Source organism: Mauremys reevesii, linkage group 8, assembly GCF_016161935.1.
Source record: "Mauremys reevesii isolate NIE-2019 linkage group 8, ASM1616193v1, whole genome shotgun sequence".
NCBI classification, from domain to species: domain Eukaryota; kingdom Metazoa; phylum Chordata; order Testudines; family Geoemydidae; genus Mauremys; species Mauremys reevesii.
The window spans coordinates 55,186,613-55,210,572 of NC_052630.1; the positions used below are offsets into that span (position 1 = coordinate 55,186,613).

At 41.5% G+C, this 23,960-nt stretch overlaps 1 protein-coding gene across 10 annotated transcripts in view; it reads left to right on the top strand.

The window, feature by feature from the left end:
* The window catches only part of RGL1 (ral guanine nucleotide dissociation stimulator like 1), a 167,517-nt gene that overhangs the window by 39,811 nt on the left and 103,746 nt on the right, over positions 1-23,960 (top strand). For 2 of the 10 annotated variants that reach the window (XM_039483763.1, XM_039483764.1), the window contains exons 3-4: positions 963-1,003; positions 14,207-14,320. The exons of 1 other annotated variant lie outside the window; for it this stretch is intronic. In XM_039483763.1, the coding sequence (XP_039339697.1) occupies positions 963-1,003; positions 14,207-14,320 (155 nt within the window). Of the gene's footprint in view, positions 1-962; positions 1,004-12,996; positions 13,183-14,206; positions 14,321-23,960 lie in introns of those variants that run through there. 7 more of the 10 variants (XM_039483765.1, XM_039483768.1, XM_039483769.1 and 4 more) reach the window with 7 other exon arrangements.

The following is a 23,960-nucleotide window of genomic DNA, read 5'->3' on the forward strand; positions in this document are numbered from 1 at the left end:
GCCAAGGTTTAATAACGCTTAAAGATAGTCACATTTTGGATTTATAATGCTGAAAGACATTATTCTTTATTCTTTGGCACCAAGAAACACAATTTTCCACAGTATTCATTCAGTTCTTCACCATCTACCTGCGACGTGTTAAAATAACCATTAGACATGTATCAACTCACGATATCTCTGCTCTACATTAATTTCTGGCTATGCAACCTTGATGTATATTCGAATTAGGTGTCACTAGCATTGCAGCTCTTGCCGCTGGCGGATGTGTTTCATGGTGGCTGAGTTATTGCTTATCAAAATTGCAGAGTGGGTCATCTTGATCCTATGTCACAAATTGGAAAAAAAAATTCGCTAAAATATTTATTTTGCAGTAAGTAAAAGATTTGACATATTAATAAATGCTCAGAAATGTAGAGAAATGAATTATAATACATATTCCCTCTGTACACGCACAGGAATTGAAATAATGTCATCTTCGTCATTTTATTTGTATTTTTTTCATTTTCTTTTATTTTTTAATTTTATTTTTTTCCTCGAATTTGGTGCCCCATTTAACTTATCATCCTAGGTGACTGCCTAGTTCGCCTATATGGACAGGTCAATAAAGCCCTGAAATTTCAGTTAGGAAATGAGCAGCAGATGGAAACAGAGTTATGTGGTTGTAGAGAGCAGCATATTAATTTCAATGTTGTTTGTTCTGTATGTCTTTTTAGTTCCATTGTTTAAATTTGAAGGGGAGAGCAAGGAGCAGTGCTCAAAAGAAAATTGTAAAGAATGGGGAGCTCTGATATAATGGTGCATAATGTTGTGTTCAGCTCTGGAGCTGATGGTACATGGAGGTAATAAAGTTATACAGGATGGGATGAAATCGGGTAGAATGAATGCTGCAAAATAGATTCAAAGGGGCACGCTGATATGTAATGAATTCTTACTTCACTTTAATGTTCTCCACTTTGTTCCAGTGAAGCAGAAGAAGATGGTTGAACTCCAAGAAAAAGAAAGGGTGAGGTCCCAATCCAGCTGAAATATTAGAGTCTTTCTGTTGACTTCAAGGGTAGTTGGACTGAGCCCTAAATCCTGCTTTCAGTTACATCAGCGAGACTCCATTGACTTCAATGGATTTACATCATTGTAACTGAGAACAGAATTGAGCTTAGTGTGCTCATTCTGATTCACAGCCTGTGAGTGCCTTCTCCAGGTCCATTTGAAGAATGGGGTGACCTGGGGAGGAAGTTAAGGAATCCAAATGCAAGATTCTGGATTCCCTGACATTTTGAAGCCCTCTTATTTTTCTAAGATTGTCACCTGGCAAAGCTCTCAAAATGCTGGATTTCTGAATGGTTGGCCAGGACGTAAACTATTTACTTCCGGCTGAAACATCCCATGGAAGAGTTCAACCTGTGTTCGTTCTTTCTTTCTACCTACCTACCTACTATAATAGAAACCACAAAATAGTGTAATGGTTGATTATCAGTTTCTCCCTATTATTGATTCCGACTGTCTTAGGGGACAGGAAGGTAGTGTTAGCATATGGCTCAGCTTTGCTTTGTGGTTCTGGGCTGGTCCCTACACCTACACAATTAACAAGATGATACTTTAATGTTCTAATTAAACCTTTTGAACCTAAGATGCAGAGTTAATTTTGGAATTTAAATCCTGGTCTTTGAAATAGATATTTTAGAAACTATTAACTAATTCTTAGGGCAGTAGCTGTTATAGGGGCAGCTAATAAAACTGATCTCTGGAACTAGCCTCTTTAGGTAATAAAACTAAATTATTGAATTGGCTTCTTTTGAAATCTGGGCATCTTCAAAGTGAATGAGTCAAACTAAAGACAAGCCAACTGATTGCAATTGAATGGGTGGGAGGGGCAAAGTCCTTTTTGCTTTGAACTAGTTAAGATATAAAGACAGAGCTAACTGGCAAAAGTCTGTCCAAGAGCAGAGATAGGCCCCAGATAGAGTGAAAGGTACTGATAGTGCCACTGAATAAGGGAGCCCACAATGTACTTACTAAGTTCAGCATCCTCTGGGGAATAAATGTAATAAAACTAGCACTGTTATGCAAAATTTTAGACAGGGGAATTAAAGAAAAAATAAGGCTTGTCAAAAAGACCCTAGAATCAAAATTAAGGAAATTAAAATCCTTAGTCAGCATGGATACTACTTAACCATATCATAACAGAGTCATAGAAGGCATGCATACCCCAAGTGAAAAAGGGAAGCAGGAAGACAAGAAGAAAAACATTATGATTAAGTAGGAAGTTTCACGAGGTTATTCAAACTGAATCATCCTTTAGAAAATGAAAATCAAACCTGTGGAAGAAGAAAGGATCCTAAAGTATGGCATATAAAATGGAAATTAGAAGAGTGTTTGAGAAGCAAACAGCCAAAGACATACCCAGCCCCACCCCCCTGCCAGCTTTGTAAGTTTATCAAAAGCAAGAAGCTCACTAGAGAATTGGTAGGTCTGCTAGACTACCAGGGAGTTAGGGGAGCAATTAAGGAGGATGAGGACTTTTCAAAGTTTTTAACAATTTCTTTGCTGTGGTTTTCACCACAGTGAATGTGTTTGTGCCTGCTGCTGATTGGAGTATTAATAAGTACTTGAATGAGGAGGAAAAAATCCCTGAGGAGGCCTATAGAGAAGGAAACAGTATGTTGGAAGTTACTCTTTAAATGGGTACTTGTATCAGAGGCTGGTTTGGGTCTCAAACCATGAATAAGCTCCCCGCCCCCGCAACTCAACTTTGCAAGCAAAAGGAGAAACTGCTTGCTTCACCACCAGAAAACTTTTCCTTTTTCAGTAGTATGCTATCCCATGAAGATGTCTTTTAATATTACAATATGTTTGTGTAGGACTCGATAATAGGATGTTATTTTGGGATGGAGGAGGAAATCTGGTTTGGATGCCTTAGTAGAGCGGGGGAGAGGATGGAGAACACAGTTCTTCCTCAAAAAGGAAGGAGGGAGGTGGAGAAATGAGCAAAGTCCCCTTTCCCTCTCTTCTCCTAGCAATACACACCTGGCTATCCCTTCTTGGGTCAGTAGTGAGATGAAAGGGTTGGAGGACTGTTGGCTCTCTTGTTGTTTTCTGGGGGAAATGCTCTCCAAAAATCTGAGCAATTTGTAGCTTATTAGATTTTTGAGAGAAAAAGAAACTTATTCTGGCAGCACAAAGCGGATTTAAAGCTGATTTATGACATCAGCTCAGTCCTCCCACTGCACAGAGGAATCTTCCAGTGCCCTAAAACTGGTGTAGTTTTATGCTGTTCCCTCACAGTCCAACATATATGGGGTATAACTAGGAATAAAGGGATTATGGCCAGAGCATTGCTTCACTTCTGCAGTCTATGGCGGTTGGAATGCCCCTGGAGGCTGTTGCAGCCAGCACAACTAAGAGCCACCCTAAGGCCACTCTATGTTGGTCATTGGCGGCAGCCTGGCTGTTCAAGGATCAGGGTGCTACAAAGACTTAGTGTCATGTTTGTGCTGTTCTTCCCCAAGTTGTGCTGGTGGCAGAAGGGACAGTCCTGAGGATCTGGCCTGCAGTATCTAGTACTTTGTTTTATAAAGTACTTTGAGATATCCAGGGTATGAAAGGCACTATATAAAACCCGACTGGTCCACATGAATGCACAAGAAGCATACTGAACAATAGGGAAATCAGAAACATGTGTGTATAGAGCAGGCTAAAACATTGCTGCAAAATAAAAAGCAGTGGGGGCTAAGCATCAAGGACTAAAAAATGAAAGAGAAGATAAATCAGAAAGGGAGGAAAGAGTATCTGGAAGAGAGACACTGAGGGGAAGGGTGTGACTCATAATTGAAAATAACAAAGATGCCTAGTAAGTAGCAGAGATTTGTACTATGGAACATCAGGTGACAAGGGAGAGCAAGAACCAAACGAAACTAAGGCAGGAGGATGGAGATGTTTAAATGCTGGATTTATTTTTTAAACTCCCAAAATACAACAGCTAGCACAACTAAGAAACACTAACAAATATTACTGTATAAGGTGTTTTGGTTTTGTTTTGTTTTAACCTGAGAATGGAAAGCAAACAAGATGGTGCATGTGTATGTAATTCCTGGCTCACTTAAATTTGACTGAGACAAAAAGCTGAAGAATCTGTAAGTCCCTTTCAGGTGTGATTCTGTCTTTCACATCTCAGTGGAGTCTCTTGATAGGTATATCTCCATATAATAATCTCATAGAACTGGAAGGGACCTTGAAAGGTCATGGAGTCCAGTCCCCTGCCTTCACAGCAGGACCAAGTACTGTGCTTGGCAGATTTTTTGCCCCAGATCCCTAAATGGCTCCCTCAAGGATTGAACTCGCAATCCTGGGTTTAGCAGGCCAATGCTCAAACCACTGAGCTATCCCTCCCCCAATAATTGTAATGTGTGACATCTTGGTGCTGCTCCAATTATATCAATATCTTACAAGGGCTGAACTCCACTAATTTGACCAAAGACATTTAAAAAGGAAAATCTGTCCAGCAGTTTGGAGTTTCACAAAACCGCTGATTTTTATGAGAGAAACATTTTATCCTCTTTTGAAAACAATTGGGTTTTTTTACAAAGAAATTACTGAGTGGAGCATGTCAGTGAGTGACAGCATGTTCATTTTTGCTTTGTGTTGTGATGTAACAGTGGAGTGGTAGTGACCACTGTTTTTATAGTGATGTAAAGGTTATATTACCCTCCTGTTTTCAGTCAGCCATCATATTCTGAAAAATACTAATTTTGGGGTAGTTGGATTTTTCCTGTCATTGAGGTGGATTCTGGTCTCCCTGCAATGTAAATTGATAGGAGCTCCACTGATGTCAGTTGTTACCTATAGTCAGACTGAAATGTAACAATGACTTTTCTTTATATCTGCTGAAAATCTGAAAAGTATCAACAACGTTTTTTTAAAATGGTGCAAATGAGGGGAGAATCAGGCCTTTGGACTCTAGTCAAAGAGAATTTTTTTGGAAAGTTTGAACAAAACATTTAATCCATTTGTGAATATGAGGAGAGAGGAAAAATATTTTTTGCTCCCTTCTTTTGAACAGCTCTACAGCCTAAGTGGCTGGGGGCTGTGTGCTAAAATCTGGCATGGAAATAGCCCTAATTGTGGGGAAGTGCCTTAGAGTTTTTGGCTTTGATTTGACCCAATTATGAGCCTTAGAAAATCACGTACAGAGCATGCACTTTAGATCTGTCTTTAAAGCTTGTAAAGGCTGTAGCCGAGGGAAGATTTGCTATAAATGCAGGCATGCATAGCCAATTAGGTAGTAAAAACTAGTGAGAGATATTGGTGTGAAGAGATGGGGACACCTGGAACTGCAGAAAGGGCTGCAGACCTTGTAAGATTCATAGGAGTTGAGGGAAGATTCTTAAACACTCTGTAATGTCTCACTGTGCGCAAGGGCTCCTAGGAGCTCTTGCCACTGCTCTTACAGATATTGTAAGTCCCAACGGGGCAGAAGAGAGGTTCTGTGGTTCTTGTAAGGAGTGGAGGAGGCGAGAGAGGATTCCTGTGCACTTTGTAATGTGAATCGGAAAGAGTTCCACTCTGACACACCTTAGCAGCTCCATAGTTTATACGGCTCACAGGACAGGGATTTCATCCTGGGTACCTCCTCAAGTGCATAGACTAGAATAATCCAGTGTTTCTAGACAAACCGTTACAGATTATGAAGCTTACCAGTGTTGTTTTCCCCTTTTTTGTTTTGTTTTGTTTTGTTTTTTGTTTTTGCAAGCAGCATTGTTTCAAAGTCTTGGCAAGTGAAACTCCTTATGCATGCACAGTAGTACAAGGTGCTTCACATGCAGGAAAAGTATATCCTATTATATTGTGTACACTGAGACACAGTACTTGCCCATGTAACTGTAGTCTCTATCACATAAATATGCACAAGTCATAGAGTTAAGGTTGCATGTTCATTCTTAACTTTGGTGTTTCCTGATTTAGAGCTCTTAACTATGCAACCTTAATGTTCTGTTAACATAGTTTTGTGTAGGGAATATATATTGTATTTCCTTTGGCATTTTACAATCATGCTGGGGAATTTAATGACTTTAAGGCTTCTGCTACCTACTAACTTCACAAGAAGAGTTGAACTGCTCAGGGCTAGTTTTAGGGGCAGGTGAGTTGGGGGATTGCCCTGCATGCCAGCTTTCAGGGGGATGCCACACTGCTTTTTTCTTTTTGCTCCATTGTTTCAGGAGTGATGGCTCCAATATGTTTTTCTGCCATGACTGGCAGTTTTTTCCAGTTGATCCATTGTGTGTGTACTGGGTGTCATTCATTTGAAAGGTTTCAGAGGGGTAGCCCTGTTACTCTGTATCAGCAAAAAGAATGAGGAGTCCTTGTGGCACCTTAGAGACTAACAAATTTATTTGGGCATAAGCTTTTGTGGGCTAAAACCCACTTCATCAGATGCATGCAGTGGAAAATACAGTAGGAATATATATATATATATATATACACACACACACACATAGAGAATATGAAAAAATGGAGGTTGCCATACCAACTCTAACGAGACTAATCAATTAAGGTGGGTTATTATCAGCAACAGGAAAAAGAACTTTTGTAGTGATAATCAGGATGGCCCATTTCAAACAGTTGACAAGAAGATGTGAGTAACAGTAGGGGGGGAAATTACCCAGCCACTCCCAGTCTTTATTCAACCCTAATTTAATGGTATCCAGTTTGCAAATTAATTCCAGTTCTGCACTTTCTCGTTGGAGTCTGATTTTGAAGTTTTTTGTTGAAGAATTGCGACTTTTAGGTCTGTAATTGAGTGTCCAGGGAGGTTGAAGTGTTCTCCGACTGGTTTTTGAATGTTATAATTCTTGACGTCTGATTTGTGTCCATTTATTCTTTTGTGTAGAGACTGTCCGGTTTGGCCAATGTACATGGCAGAGGGGCATTGCAGGCATATGATGGCATATGTCACATTGGTAGATGTGGAGGTGAATGAGCCCCTGATGGTGTGGCTGATGTCATTAGGTCCTATAATGGTGTCTCTTGAATAGATATGTGGATAGAGTTGGCAACGGGCTTTGTTGCAAGGATAGGTTCCTGGGTTAGTGTTTTTGTTGTGTGGTGTATAGCTGCGCCGATGTAGCTCTTCTGGTATAGATCTGCTCTAAGACAGTGTAAAGGGGCCTTAGTGTTAATGAGAATCTGCCAAGTGACTGCCAAGTCAGTCTAAAACGCTACCTTTCTGGTGTAAATGACCACATAATAAAGTGCAGGGCAACAGAGAATCAGGTCTGTACAGTATTAAAGGAATGCTAGTGAATGACTTTATGTATATTTTATTTAGTATTATTATTATTATTATATTTATTATTATTTTATTATAGTAGGATGGTGATACTATTAAAGGGGAGTACATAATAGCCACAGCCAATAAATCACTAAAATTCTGTATAAAATGTAAAGGTTTGTGTTTTGCTTTTTATAATGTGTGCATTCTAGTTCACTTGTGAGTCATCTTTTGTGCACATTTATTTAACTTTCTTTTAAAATGGTTTAAATCTCAAGAATTCTACAGAACTCTCTCTCTAACCAAGGCTTCCCTGCATGTGCTGCTTTGCAATCTGGTCTACTTCTTCTCTCCCTGTGTTGCACATGCTTTCCGGCTGTTTGGTTCCCTTCTCTCCTGCAGATGCTGTCTAGCCACTAAGTACTCTTCATCTACTGCCTAGAGTCTGGCTACCTTGTTCCTTTTTCCCTTGCTCTCCTGGACATTCTTCTGCTAGTGGCTGGTCGTTCTGGTCCCTGAAGATGGTCCTCTTTCCTCTTCTGTTAGGCAGGAGTGGCCCCTGTTAGTCAGCAAGGTTGGTTCCTCCTTGTTTTCAGGTACTGTTGTAGGTGTTTTGACTTGTCTTTTCAATGAAGAACCTGTATGCTAGCTATAGCAACAACTAAAAATGAGGAGGGGTCAGCACTATGTAACTATCTTAGTTCTCTGTGGGCCATCCGTAAGTGCTCCATGAACCACACCAGTGATCCATGGTTCACAGCTTTGGAACTTTCCAGGGTTAACTATATTTTATAGTGTCACACAGTGAAAAGGGTGAGTTTGTATTCACAAATGGATTTATAGTTCATTCTCTTGCAAGGGTGAAAGAATGCACAAAGAGAGGCATTAGCAGAAACGTATATAATCTATACAGCAAAAGCGGCAGAAACACATAAGGCTTGTCTTCACTAGAAAATGTTATCATGTTTGAACACAATTATAGAGAGTCAAATTAGCTAACACATTGCTGACCAGCGTATAGACCATGGCAAATCTTGTTTAACTAATCATTATTAAACCTTGCTGGAACTACAAAATAGTAGGTGTAGTAACCCAAGCTGCAGTTGGTTCAGAATGGGTATTCTTTTCTGTATTACCATCAGTCCATGAGATCTTTATGGATCATCCTTTATATTAATCAGAGCCTGGATCCTCTTGGTATTGTATATGCATTCTGATCTCTGCTTCTCATCTTGAATAGGTTATCAGATACCACAATGATGGGGGACTTATAATTTCCTAGATAGGCAGAAGAGAAATCTTCCCTGTGCCACTTTAGTGTTCGTATACTGGGTAGGTCTTTACATACTTAAATTTAGCAGACACTGACTGTGTGGTAACTAGAAGGCTAAAATAAAATGAGTTTATTTTTCACTTTTTAAAGTTAATTGCAAGAACAACATTTACAATTGTCTGTCTCTACTAACCTCTACAGGTTATATACTAGAGCACAGAGTAAAAATGGGCACCTGTGTTAGATTTCTAGCCTGTACAGTGGCCACGAGTAAAATGTTTCCTTCCTCTTGAAAAATTCTACTCGTCTGAGAGAGATTCCTTGTACTTAATGTGGGGAATACCACTGGAACCCATCATCTCTCAAAATAGAAGTTTAAGGCTGAGAATTTTAAAGCTGGCTAGGGGATTTGGACACTCAGTTTTTAACTAGGCATCCAGATCCCTTAGTTGGCTTTAAAATCCATTTTAAAGTGTGATAATTGTTAAATAATATTGGAGAGAGGGCTTAATCCCACCAGGTATTGAGCTCCTTCAATTCCATTGAGTTCAGGATCTAGGACCCGATTCAGCAAAATACTTACGCCTGGGCTTAAGTTCCATTGGGTGTTAAGCACATAATTAACTTTAAGCACGTATTTAAATTCTTTGCTAAATTGGGGCCTTAGGTAGGGACAAATGTCAGATCAAATGAGTTGGTTGTTCCAGGCTTCATGTTAAATTTTGATTAGTCTTGGCCACGGTCGTTTTAATTTTTTCCTAGCTACTAAACTAATGTGGGGAAATAACTTTAAAAACTAAAAAGAATGATTTAAAATGATTTAAGGAGATAGGTAAACAAAAGTCTAATTAAAGTCTCAGTTCTGATCAAGTAAACATTAAAGATTTCCAGATAAGACTATTGTATTTTTATCTTGTTTTCCATTTCCCCTCTTTCCTACAAAGCGACAACTCTTATTGTGGAATCTAACTTCTTCCTCCAAGCTGATCCTGACACTTCCCCTCAGGATCAGCTGACTGAGGGCACTAGGGAACAAATACGCTCTGTCCTATTCCCTACTTCCCTTTGGCTGCATCACACTTCACCTCCAAGACTCACTCAGAAATCTACTGTTTTGAAAATGTATTTAAATATGAGTGAATTTAGTGCCTATGAAAGTGAGAGATGGATGATGCTGGAAAGAGCTGGATGTCTATACCTCAATATTCCCTGCCTCATCAGGGAAAGGAACAGGTTGGCAGAGGAGGGGGTTGGTACGATATGTACATGCTCTTACATGCTAACCTAAATAGTGGCTGTGTCTGATAATAAGCCTGCCAAGATCTGACATCTGTGATTAGACTCTGTGAAATCATAGGTTCAAATGTAGGAGAGTCCAGTTAATCCTTCATCTTTGCAAAGTAGATAAATTAAGTTCTATGCAGATTATTGTGTTGTTTTTTTTTAATCAGTCCTTAAAATAGAGCTTCTGTCTGCTTTGCATTGACATTAGATCCCATGACACTCTGCTGCCCTTGACCAAAAATTTCCCTTTCCCACACTGTTATGAAGTGTTTTGTCTGCAGTGGTATGGTTTGCTGCCTGGCAGCCCAGAGGTGGCTGCATTTCTCCGAGGCAATTTGCAGTTCTTCAGAATGAAAAATGATGTATAAATGCAAATTGCTGTTATAAAAAAACAAGCCATAATAATTTGGTAAACAAAGAAAAGGCTCAATGCATACTTGAATATTATCCTCCCTTCTACTGGTTTATTTGTTTAGAGAGTATATCCGTGCCAATTACTGAAGCACCTTGGCACATTACATAATTAAAAATAACAATTTACAAATTAATCAGCTTTGTGAGCCCTTTACAGTTTCCTAGAAGAACCCCTTCTGCACTTATAGAATGTCCATCCTGACCTCTGCTAATAAGTAAATCCATGGATCTGTCAAAATCATAACCAAATAACTAATGGCCGGTTGAATCAATTACAAGGCTGGCTGGCTGTCTCACCTGCTATCTGGATGTGGAAGTGTTGACTGACATCCCTGCCTCATCTTCCCCATGGTGCGCCCCCCCCCATTTCTTTCAGATATCGGCAACCAATAGGATTCATAGACATGCACAGGAGGAGGGATTACACCCTATTTTGAGTGCAAAGTGACCAGGCAATCACGAAGGCCCCAATCTTTGTCACTGGGAATCAATGGGGAGTTTTGTCATTGATTTCAGTAGGAGAAATATGGGCTTTCTTCTTTTTTGCATCAACTTGTTGCCAATTTCTTGCAACGAAAGCACAATGGATTAGAAGTACTTGCCTCTTTGGTGACTGCTAGCTCTGGTGCTGGAACATCATACCTCAGTGTAGTGTCAACTGGACAGTTGACCAAGAACTCATCTTTTTTATAATAGATAATTGTCCAGACTTGGTGTTTTACTTTTGGCAGCATGAATCCTCCCCTCTTCATGTGGGAACCTGTTATATTTTGCTTCTTAATGAGCCAAATTTTTAGAACCAATTTATAAAATTGCTGATTCAGTTTTATGTATTCAACACAAATCCCGGTTTTTGAATGTGAAAAATTATGTGCCAACTTTCAGCATGCAAAATTTTCAACTCAGCTAGCCTGTAAAACTGCACCTAAAACATGGTTCTAAATTTGTAGGCTACCAGACTTAGTAGTTGCTTATAACACACAGAGAGACATTATCTGATATAGCATAGAACATATCCTGGATCATTTTGGTATTACACAACCAAAAAATAAACACACACATAGCCTGGAAAATAGTCAAATCAGTTCAACCATGGCAATACACTTCAGTCTTAGTTTCATAGCTTAAAATAATGTTCCTTGTTTCCTGTTGTAGCAGCTGCAAGTGGTAGTCTCCCTTAGTTAGCACCATGCTTGCCCTAACTGGTAATAACACCAATATGTATAAGTAAGTCTACCGGTAGTTAGAGCAGGGGTCTGTGCTCCTTTATTCTGTGCTTGGCTCTGTCTCACTGACTGATATTGTGCACTTGACTTCTGTGTGCTTCAGTTTATTCATCTGAAAAAGGGTTACTAATACTATACTATTTACTTGCCTCACTGAGATGGTCTGAGGAGAACTTAATTAGTGTCAGTAAAGTGCTTTGAGATCTTTAGATGAGTTACATTCACATCTGTGCCTATTATTTGTACATTGGCAAGGTTCAGAGTGGATATCTGATTGAATGTGTAGGGCAGGGGTAGGCAACCTATGGCACACGTGCCAAAGGCAGCACGCGAGCTGATTTTCAATGGCACTCACACTGCCCAGGTCCCGGCCACTGGTCCGGGGGGCTCTGCATTTTAATTTAATTTTAAATGAAGCTTCTTAAATATTTTAAAAACCTTATTTACTTTACATACAACAATAGTTTAGTTATATATTACAGACTTATAGAAAGAGACCTTCTAAAAACATTAAAATGTATTACTGGCACACGAAACCTTAAATTAGAGTGAATAAATGAAGAGTCGGCACATCACTTCTGAAAGGTTGCCGACCCCTGGTGTAGGGTGAGGTGTCGTGGACCCACATTATGAAGAAAAGTAAGTCGCGTTTGTACAGCACCCACCACAAGGGGTTCCCAGTTCATGACTAGCGCTCTTAGGTGCTATGATAATACAAATCGTAACTGTGCAGGGGTCTCTAGTCTATATAGGGTAGTTAAGGCTTTGTGGCATATAATGGAATGGTAGATACTGGCCAGTGTTGTTTATGGATTGTATGTAGAGGGTAAGATGTGACAATGTTGTTGTGTTTTCTTGGTTAATAGTGGGGAAGGTGGCTTACAAAGAGAAGGTGAAAAAAAAACCCTCTCTTGTTTGATGGAAACTCCTGAGTGTCATTTTGCTGAAGTGAGAATGTGTTATGTTTAAGTCCTTTAAGTGAAGTTTTCAGAAAGTCTGTTCTGTTCTGCCATCAGATCAGTGCCCTATTAAACCCATTTTGAATGTCTTGTTTCTGAATGGTTTTCAATTCTAAAGGCTTTTAGAATATTGAGGTACCATTTTTGTGCTTCTGAAAGATAAAGATAAACTCCTCTATTGGTATTGCAGCTTTACATTGTTAATGCCTGGCTGGAGTCACTCTGATTTAATTATTCAAAGAAGTCTACCCAAGTGGATAATAGCAGTTTATTTAACCCTCCCCCTTCACCACTCCCCTCTCTTTGTCTCTTATAGTTAAGGAAGGGGGGAAAAATTACTTTGGTACCTAGTATGTATCAAGAAACTAAGATAAATTCCAGAGGCTTAGCACAGTGTCGAAAGGTCATTAAGCACTGAAAGATTATTTTATAGTAACTTTATATATGGTGGTGCTTAGAAAGGGGAGTTTAAATTCATAAGCATAAACAGGAAAACCTTACATCACAGTGTGTGTGTGTGGTGGGGGAGGAGTCTCTGTGTCTCTCTCTCTCTCACTCTCACTCCCAGCGCACCACTCACAGTTCTTTGTGGTCATGAATTGACTGCAGAACCCAAGCAATAGAGGCAGAGTGCTGTCTACTGAGTTGAGAAAGTATGTGAGAGGATTGTAAAAGCTATTTGCTTCAGAACAGGATCCATCATGCCCCGTCGATGTCCTGAAGAGGAAACTGAGAATGAAATTGCTTTGGAAAGCTAAAATGGTAACTAGAGCTCCCTTACTTCTCTAAAGACTTTCTAGATGGAGAATCCCTATTTCAGGACCGGATTGTATTCTTTCTGAGTGAATCTGGCACACTGATGACATATTTGTGTGCAACTTTTTGTGTCTGCAATCTCTTGAGACCCACTTTTAAAGTCTCCTTCTCATTGTTCTGTATAATTACCTCTCAGTGTGCATTACTGATTTTAAAATGATGCTTATCTGCAAAGTAATTGACTTTCTGTGTGTGTTTGTGGAGTGGCACAGAAGAGGGAAACATTTGAGAAAGGGAAGTTAGATGAGTCCTTGAGGATGAATTCAGGATTTTTTTTTTCTGGCTCAGCAATAGTGGTTTGTCTTTGTTTTTCTATTTCGTTCTTTAGATTAGGAAATATAAACTGGAGAATTATTTCAGGTTATGTTTCAATTAAAGTTTTGGTGTGATATTATGGTGCTGCTTCTGCTTTCTGATATTTGTAACTTTCAAAGTCTTAGCCCTGGGAAGTTTTTGTAGCCTGAAATAATATTAAAAAACAAAACAAAGTGCTTTTAGTCCCTCATGTCAAAAGAAATAGACACACTGTATTTTAAATAATTTTTAGTTTCTAAGTTTAAATGATCTCAGCCTATGTAATTCCTCTTTTTTAAAGTACAATTCTTTCCATAAAGGAAAACCAAAGAGAGTAATTGCTTTAAAAAATGTTTACTAATCAAAATGGAATCATTTCCTTCAAAAAAGACTATAAAACTATTTAAAATATGTGCAAGTCTAGGAAAAAGAACTAAATGGAAAGTCGGGGTATCCTGATACCATCGGAAATGGCAGCTTGCCAAGAGCATTCCCTCAATTGAAAAGTGTCCTGGATTGCTTTGATTCTTATATTTACTTTGTACAGCCCATCTTGTGCGCTGAGCTCTGCAATAAGCAGTATAGCAGCTAGTACAGATTGTGGTTAGCAGAGAAGGGGGAAAAAGTACCTTTTTTTTTTTTCTTTCTCTCTTTTTTTTCCCTTCCCCTTCCATGGCAGAGCTCAATTCAGGACGGGGGTGAAGAGGTAGAGGAAGGAGCTGTTTACCATGTCACCCTCAAAAGAGTGCAGATTCAACAGGCTGCCAATAAAGGAGCAAGATGGCTAGGGGTGAGTAAAACCGGCACAGTGGCATCTTGAGAGATTACTTGTAGACTTTGGAGCCCTGGTCCAAAGAGCTGAATTCCACGGCATAGTTATGGTATTAACTTTTAGCAGAGACTGGTTTTAACATTAAAGAACAACTCGGTATCTGCATTGCCTGAAAAAAAGTTATATTGTGTTCAACTCTTAATCTTCTGGATGATATATAAAACTAGGATTTGATCAGTTGTGGTCATGGGTCCCATAGTACTTTTTGCAGGTGTAGGGATTTTGGTCCAGGGTCTGATCCTGAAAATTACTGAGCACTCTCAATCATTTCACTAAGAGTGGTATGTGTTCTCTACCCCTCAGGATCAGGCCCCTGGACCTGGACACATTCTAACTACTGTACCTACGTTCTATCTACCTGTGGACTCAGTCCAGCACCTTTTGAAGTCAATGGAAAAACTCCCATTAATTACAATGGGAGCAGAACTGGGCTATAATTTCACTGCTTTTTCAGTTGCTTACACCATTCATCTTCTCTTTCTGTCCTACACAGTTGTGCAGTGTTGCTATGTGCTGTTACACAAGTGCAGTGTTTCATCCCAAAGGCAGGTGCATTTTAGTTGTGGGTGAAACAAGGCCTGTATAGAAGGTCAAATACTGCAAGGTGCTGAATGCCCTAAACTCCTATAAGGTCAGACCCTCCATTGGTATCAAATGCCATCACTCCATTAAAGCCAATGGAGCTATGTCACTACACCACTTGAGGATCTGGCCCATATTTTTATCTATTTGTAAATTTCCTTCAGAATGAAAGGCACAATACATATTCTAGATCAGATTTATTTACCAGTTTGAAAAACATCTTTCCTCAATCCATATAAGGTCAATAATTTAAAGGCTCTTAGGGCTACCCTGAGATTTAAATAAAATAGATTTTTTGTCAAGTATCATGGCATAAAGCAACATGTGAGACAGCAGCACCGAAAACACAGTCTCGAAAGATAAGCAAATTTTGCCCTGCATGCAGATAGTGTTCAGAATTTCCCCTTTCCCTATTTCCAAGAAGTACACAGAGTTCTAAGCAGAACAGATTATTTCAAATCTGCTTCCTTTGATGAGTGGCAAATTTCCCATCTCTGCCTCCTGTTTATGGCAGAGTTGGGGGAAAAATAGCGGAATGTATTTTTGAGCTTCTGTTAATTGCACAGATGGTAGTTTTTCCAGAGGTCAAAACCATTTTGAGTGAGATTGTCCCACAGATGTAGTCACCACAATTGAAGCACTTTTCAATTGGAGTCACTACTGTTCAGTAGCGTCCATGTATGGGAAGTGGGGTGCTCAGACCTGTAATCAGTGGACAGGTGTCCATGTTACAGAGACCACCACCACAACTGGCAGGAGTTGGTATACTACTTTGATTGTAGAGAGAGGTCAAGGACTGAAGCATCATGGAAAATGAACTATCCTTTATTACTGGATAGAACTGGTCCTTCCAGGTAAGGATTGAAGTATATTTGTGAGCAGGGAGGCTGCATGTTAGAAAGTCTGCAGCTATTCTGTTCATAAATGGATAAATTCAGTCTCCTGGGCTGTCAGGCTGGCATCTTTTATGAGCAATAATCCTGCACAATTATTTTAAAATCAAAACAGTCCCACAACCTTTTTGTTCACTTTAAGCACTTCAGAACGTAAAATATTTTAAGTCCTTCAAGTGGATGGGACCTGAGCCTGCTCTCGCTGTTGACTTCAGTGGGAACAGGACTGGTCCCCTGGTCAATAAACAGCCCTTATGCTGGAGCACTGGTAATTAATGTGCACTCCATCAGCAATTCTGCCTTAAAAAGAAGAACTGTTTTTTAGAAGTGTCATCAGTTTTGTTTTGCTTTACTTTGAAATCTAGAGCTGATGTGGTTTTATTACTCTACGTGTTTAACTTTTTCAGCGGTTTGTAATTGATAGCACAGTATAAAATGAATTACTTCCAAAAAGCCATTGGGTTTCCCAGTGTTGGAGTTCTCTTTCTTTTTAATGATGCTGTAAGTCCTGCCTGTGTGGGTTGCTGATTCAGGGCCAAACTGAAGACAATGGAAGAGTAATGCATACATATCCAACAGCAGGATGTGGGCTTTAGTTTGGAAAATACAGGAACTCTTTATGATTAAACAATTTTTCCTTTAAAAAAGTCAAGTTGAGAGTGTCTAGGCTCCCTGGAACTACCAAAGCAAATCCTGTAAAGGTCTACTGAGTTCTTCATCCTTCTAAGAAAGAGAAATTGAGTTCCTTGTAGTTTATTGCAGTGGGGTAGGTGTCTATCCTTTGTGACTTTAAAAACTGAAGGCCTGTTTACTGTGCATGGATATTAAATATCCTGTGGCATTTTTCATCAGAGTAGTGGTTTGATCCAGTAACCCCAAGTAGCTGCTTTTCAGTGGTGCTGTGTGTATAAAGTGCTTTGTAATCCTTTTAGATGAAAGGCAGTAGGTAAAAAGTAAATTATTGTTTACCATATTGGAGAGAGTGCTGCAGAATTCATACCGAAAATGTCAGTGAATTAGAAATCTGCTTGTTTATTTCAACTATATCAGAATTTTACGCTTTACAAAGTACCATTGAGTATTGACAGGCTTGAAATCTTGGACAAATTCATCCCTATTGTTATGACACAAAAGACAACAGAGTGAGACTGTGTATGAATCTAGTCCATTCGGTCTGTTTCAGCCTTTCATATTTAAACTTCTTTTTTTTTAAACAAAATTCCCCACCGTAGAGAGCATCCAAAGACACCCATCCCACTGGACCCATTACAACTGAGCGGTCTGCAAAAAGGTCAGTTATAGGGTCTCAGTTAAGCATCTTAACACTTTGCATCCCTATAACTCTAACTAATTTTTGGTGTTTCAAATTTTTGTAGTAATAATAAAAAAAGACTCCTTGGATGAGGTCATGTAAGTAAAGGTCTGCCAAGAGTCAAATGCTTATAGCACTAATAAACCTTTCTGAAAATAGGAGTCTGGTATATAAACATCCAACCACTCAGCTTTTGTTTTAGCAGAAGGCTGTGTTTAAGAAGGTATCCTTCACCAGAGACAATGTTATGAAAGCTAGCTGTAATACTATAAATCTCCATAAGATCATCAGTTTGATCCATTAGATTTAGCTTTAAGTGGCTTTAAAACTTATAACTTGCTATTATTAATTATTTCTGTTACCGTAATGCCAAGGAACCCTAGTCACGGATCAGTATCCTGTTGTGCTAAACACTGTAGAAACACCTACTCCTGCCCTGAACTGCTTTCAGTCTATATATAAAGCCTGGTCTACACTTGGGGGAGAGGATCAATCTAAGTTACGCAACTTCAGCTATCAGAATAGCAGCCAAGTTAGGCTGTATCCATAAAAAGGACAGGAGTACTTGTGGCACCTTAGAGACTAACAAATGTATTATGCTCAAATAAATTTTTTAACTTCAGCTATGTTATGTGGCTGAAGTCAACGTACTTAGATCTACTCATCACGGTGTCTTCACTGTGGTAAGTCGAAGGCTGACGCTATCCCGTCGACTCCACCTGTGCCTCTTGCCCTGGTGGAGTACTGGAGTCGACAGGAGGCGCTCAGCGGTCGATTTATCACATCTAGACTAGACGCGATCTAGACTAGATTGCTGCCTGTTGATCCAGCAGGTAATGTAGACAAGCCCTAAGACAAAAGACAACAGATGGATACAGACAGACGGGAGGACTACAAGGAAACAATGAGACCGTATTGGTCCACATGATATGCAGTATTCTCTGCATACCAGCAGCTTAACTGTTTTATGGATGTTTATGGGTAGCTCCTCCCAGGCATGAGGGGCAGCATGAGAAAGCACGAAGGTGCTTGTTTTAAAATGTAACAATTGGGCTATGGAGGCTGGCGTCATGGGCCGATGGGAGGTGGAAGTCGACCTCTCAATAGTCAATGAGAGATGATGGGTGGAGTGGGGATGGGCTGTTGAAAGACTTTCAAAGTGAAGACAAGTAGCTATGTTTGATGCAATAGAGAAGGGTGTGCCACTGGATGGAGGTAGAGAGAGAGGAGACATACTCAAAGTGACAGTCTAGAAAAATGATCTTTGCAGTAGCATTCTGAATGGGTTTGAGTGAGGTTTACATTTGTCAACACCAGAGAAAAGGATGCTGCAGAGAGAAAAGGATGCCGAAATGCAATATGACGAGATCCTGGGTGAGAGTTTCATCTGTGTTCTGGATAGGAAAGCTTGTATCTTAAAGATGTTATACAGAAAGAATCTGCTAAATTTACACTTAGCCTGGAAGTGAAGATGTAGAGAGACAGAGAGAAGTCCAAGTTGAAAATGACACTCAGGTTGCAGGCCTGCATGTCAGGCAGGATGGTGATATTGTCCACAGAGATTGAAAAAGGAGGTAGCAGGGAGGATTTGGAGGGGAGAAGAGATTAAGAATTCTGTTTTAGTCATGTTGAGTTTGAGCTGATGCCTAGAGATCCACATGATTTTAGTTTTGGCAGAAGGAGACGGTTTGGATTAGAAAGGTAAATCTGAAAGCTGTGAGCATAGAGATGTAGCTGAGTTTGTGTTTGCAGAGGAGATTACCTAGATATGAGGTTTGGGGAGGGGGTGAGGAGGATTGGCTGATGGAGGGATTAGAAGTAGGAGAACCAGGGGAGGACAGAAGAGCATGGTTGGTGGTGTTGAAGGCAGCTGAGAGGTCAAGGAAAATGAGGATGGAGTACTGGTTCTGAGCTTTGGCTAAGAAGAGGTCATTGGAGACTTTGAGAGTGGTTTCAGTGGAGTGCAAGGGGTGCAAGCCAGATTGGAGTGGGCCTAGGGTGGAAGTAGAAGAGAGGACACCAGACAGCAACTGTAAACAACACGTTCAATGAGCTTAAAGATGAAAGGCGGGGTGAAATAGTAGTTGGAGAGGCAGGTGGATCAAGGGTGTGTTTTTTGTGATGGCAGAGACTAAAGCAGCCTGTATTGCCAGCTGAAAGTCAGGCAAAAGTGAGAAGTTAAGGGGAAGAGTAAGGGAGAGGACAAGAGTGGGTGTGAAGACCAGAGGGTGGGATAGGGTTTCTAGGGCAAGTGGAGGGGTTAGAGGAGGAGAGCAGGTGAGAAGCTTCTATGTCTGTGATGGAGAGAAGAAGGAGAGAGAGAGTTGTGGGGGTAGGGAAGGAAAATCAAGCCACGGGGAGGAGGAAGCTCTCATTGTATTTTGTCAGTTTTCTCTTCTGAGAAAGAAGTGGAGGTGGGAGAAGGGGAGGATTTGAGGAGTGAGTAATGGTGGTGAAAAGGTGGCTGGGATTGCGGTTGTGTGATCCAATTAAGTTGGAGAAGTAGAGTTACTTACCTAGGAAGATGGCAGAATTGAAGGAGAAGAGGACAGAATTTTGTAGTGGAGGAAGTTGACCTAGCACAGGATTTCCACCAGAGTAATTCCGCAGTGTGAGAGCTGAAGCAAATGAAGTGGATATTGGGGGTGTGGCTGGGCTGGTGGTTGGTAGGGCAGACCTTGCAATGAGAGAGAGGGGCAAAAGAGTCAAGGATGGAGGAGAGTAAAGTGTGGAGCGAATCAACAACCATATAAGTGAAAGAAAAGGGGAGGGAGTGCAGGGAGAAGTCTGAGAGCGAATGAGAAATCAGCAATGCTGATGGACTGGAAGTCATGGAAAGGCTGAGTGACCGGCATAGTGTGGGGGACTGATGGGCAGTGCTGAAAGGCATGAGGTAATGGTCAGAGAAGGGGAAATCAGCAACAGACATAGGTGCTGATTCTGTGGGTGCTCTGGGGATGGAGCATCCACAGGGGATACTGAGCAACCACTGGCAGCACCCCTAGCAGTTCCCCCCAGCGCCTCCTGGCAGGCCCTGCAAATCAGCGCCTCCCTCTCCCTTCCAATGCCTCCCACCCACTGCAATCAGCTGTTTTGTGGTGTGCAGGGAGGAAGGGGGAAGGAGCAAGGACGCAGTGTGCTTGGGGGAGGGGGAGGAATTGGGTGGGAAGAGGTTGGGTAGGGTGGGGCCTTGGGGGAAGAGGTAGAGTGGGGGCGGGGCCTGAGGAAGAGTACCCCCTGACGCTATGGAAAGTCAATGCCTGTAGCAACAGACACAGGAGAATGAGCTGTGCTTGGTGAAGACCAAGTCAAGTGATAGGCTCTTTTGGTGAGTGGGAGAACCGAGCCAGGGCTGCAGGTTAAATGAAGACATGCAGGCCAGGAAATGTGCAGCTAAGGGGTCAGGTGGGTCATTAACATGGAGCTGAAGTTCTCAAGGATGACTATGGCAGACTGAGAAGAGAGAGCTAGGAACTGAAATCAGAGAGGAAGGTTGATGGGGAGGAGTGAGTTGAGTGGATGGTAGATGACAGCAACATGGAGGGACAGAGGAGAGATGATTCTATACCTGCGATAGGCAACCAATGGCACGTGTGCCGAAGGCGGCACGCGAGCTGATTTTCAGTGACACTCACACTGCCTGGGTCCTGGCCACGGGTCTGGGGGGCTCTGCATTTTAATTTAATTTTAAATGAAGCTTCTTAAATATTTTAAAAACCTTATTTACTTTACATACAACAACAGTTTAGTTATATATTATAGACTTATGGAAAGAGACCTTCTAAAAACGTTAAAGTGTATTACTGGCACGCGAAACCTTAAATTAGAGTGAATAAATGAAGACTCAGCACACCACTTCTGAAAGGTTGCTGACTCCTGCTCTATGCAGTGCTGTTCAAATGAGAAGAAAAAGGGGGATGGGGGAGGAGGGACGGGTTGGAAGCGGTAGGAATGGGAAAGGAGAAGCCTGACAGCTCCACCATGGTCTGATCTAGGCAGGGAGCGTGAGAGAAGGAGAGGCCTCTGTAAGAGAGGGCAGCTGCAGAGTCCCCTGACAGAGGACGGGATTGAGGTCTGAGAGCCAGGGGCTGGAGGGATTGAGCTATGCACAGGTTGTGAATGACTTTTATCTTTTTAGACATGGATTGGGCATTCCAGAGACATCAAGGGAAAGGAGGGAATGGGCATGAGGCTCAGAATGGTGTCACAAGAGGGTGGGGATGGATATGGGAAGTGGAGAGGGCAGGGATGGATGAAGGGCCAGAGTTGGGACAAATGTTACCAGAGGGGAAGAAGAAGAGGGGTGGAGCTGGAATTGTGCTGATGGGAGGAGAGAGGGGATGGGGGGGGGAAGAGGAACAGGTAGAGCTAGTGGGAACTGTAGTGGGGTGAAGGTAATAAGGATAGGGATATGGAGCCAGTTGGTGGACGCTGAGAGGAGAACGGATGTTATGATGCAAAAGAGAGGCATGATGAGAGTCATGGGTGAGTGACAGATGGTCAAGATTACAAAAATAAAGTCTGAAAAATGTTGTGAAGCTTTACTTCTAGAAGGCAGCTGGAGAGTGTTGTTTCACCCTGCCAGGGAGGAGAAAGTGGAGGGCCATGCTCCGACCTGGAAAGATCTGGTTGGGAGGGAAACATCCTGGAACAGAAGTGGCTCTCTGGTGCTTGTAGAAGATAGAAACCACGTGAAGCTGATTTCCCGCACCTTACAAATGATAGCTAAGCTTGAGAGACAATCTTCAAATCATAATTTCTCCATTTCTTGATGGGAGATACAGACTAATGTACTGTAATAGTGGTTCTTACAAAGGATCTCAGATGTGCCTTAAGAAGACAGGGAACCTGCTGTGATGAAGTGGTACTGTTCTTACTGTGGTCTGTGAATGCTGTGTTGGTGCCTCAGTGTCCCCTAGGCAGTTCTTAAATATCTATCAAAGCAAAAGGCCAGTGCACCTAAATGCCTGACACTCTGTCTCCTAGCAACTGATGGCCTGGGCCCCTCCTCTGCAAAGGTGCCAATTGAAGGTGTTGGAGACAAAGGGGTCAGGTGACCTCCTGGCCCCGGGAAAGGAGAGGAGGAGGGGCTGGAGGGGGTTGGGGAGTCTGGAGCTGGCTGGGGGAGGAAGGGAAGGACAGACAGGGCTCTGATCCCCCAATGGGCCCCAAGATGGACCTAACAGGGGGGATCCTGTTGTCTGTGCCTGCAAGACCTGTGTTGGACTGTGTTCCTGGCATCTAAATAAACCTTCTGCTTTACTGGCTGGCTGAGAGTCCTGGTGAATCGCAGGAAGCCGGGGGTGCAGGACCCTGACTCCCCCACACTCCATGACACCTGCTAAATAAATAACTGGCCAGTGAGATCAATTTCAGTAGCCCATTCAACCTAATTCACTTAGCTTTATGGCTTTGTTTACTTCAAAGTGTGAGGTTTCAGAGATGTGACTATTTCTTTTTGCTTAGTTTTTGGCCATAGTTAAGCTTTTGTTCTGTGGGGTTTTTATGTTTTGGATCAACCTGTCTGGGGGGTCTTTTTGATGTTGTTGGACTGGGTATAGAGTTGAGCATGCTCCTCTTTTAGATGCTAACATATAATTGAAATAAACGTTAAACTGCAGTGGGAGGGTAGCTTAATACAGACCTGGCCACTTGCAGTTTTGCATTGGATCTGAAGGGCTGTGAAGTATTTGGTAAATATCTTTTTCTGAGAATCTCATATTTTGGTTTCAAAACTGGATTACAATTAATTGCCTCACACACAGAAAGCTGGATATGATGTCTTGCTTGGCTTCTAAGCACAGCTTCAGTCACAGGCATTGCCAGCAAGGTTATATTGGGTAAGTCACTCAGAAAAACATCATTGGAACGTTAATCTAACTTTTTACTCCCAATGTGGTTCCCTCTGTCTGGGTCTCTAGCCACATTTTTAGCTTTAGGAGCAACCATCCCATTGGGGTTTTGAAAAAGATCTTTGAAAATAAGTTATTTTTTAGACTGGATTTTTGTCTTTCCCGTCCCTGCCTGCCAGGGATAGATTAAGATTTAAATGGAATCTAGATCCACCAAAACTTCAGGAACACCTAAAACTTCACCCTGTGGACAGACTTCATCTGAGCCCACCTTACCCTTGGACAGACTCTTTCTGCCAGCTTCAAGATGGCCTTTTATCTTAGGTCCTTGAACTTCTTATTAAGTGCAGCTTCCTAGCCCACTCAGCGGGCAAGGGCTTGACATTTGTTTTGTCACCGGCTTACTGCTGCATCTGGGCCACTTCTGACTAAGGCAGCTCAGATTCCTGTGGTCTGTCCCTCCACTGCACAACTGAAGGCAGGAACTGGTGGGAGCAGTTCTAATGATGTGTTTGGCAAAAGCAGCAGAATAGTTCCCAGGGATCTGGCAGGCATTATCCCAGCAGACACCATGCTGGGTTACTGTCTATAGCAGAGGTCAGCAACCTTTCAGAAGTGGTGTGCCGAGTCTTCATTTATTCACTTTAATTTAAGGTTTCGCATGCCGGTAATACATTTTAACATTTTTTAGAAGGTCTCTCTCTATAAGTCTATATATTATATAACTAAACTATTGTTGTATTGTAAAATAAACAAGGTTTTCAAAATGTTTAAGAAGCTTCATTTACAATTAAATTAAAATGTTGATCTTATGCCGCTGGCCCGCTCAGCCCGCTGCTGCTCTGGGGTTCTGTTCACCTAGGCTGGCAGCGGGCTGAGCGGGGCCTGCAGCTGGGACCCCGGCTGGCAAGGGGCAGGCAGCCAGAACCCCAGACCAGCAGCGGCTGTGCGGGGCCGGC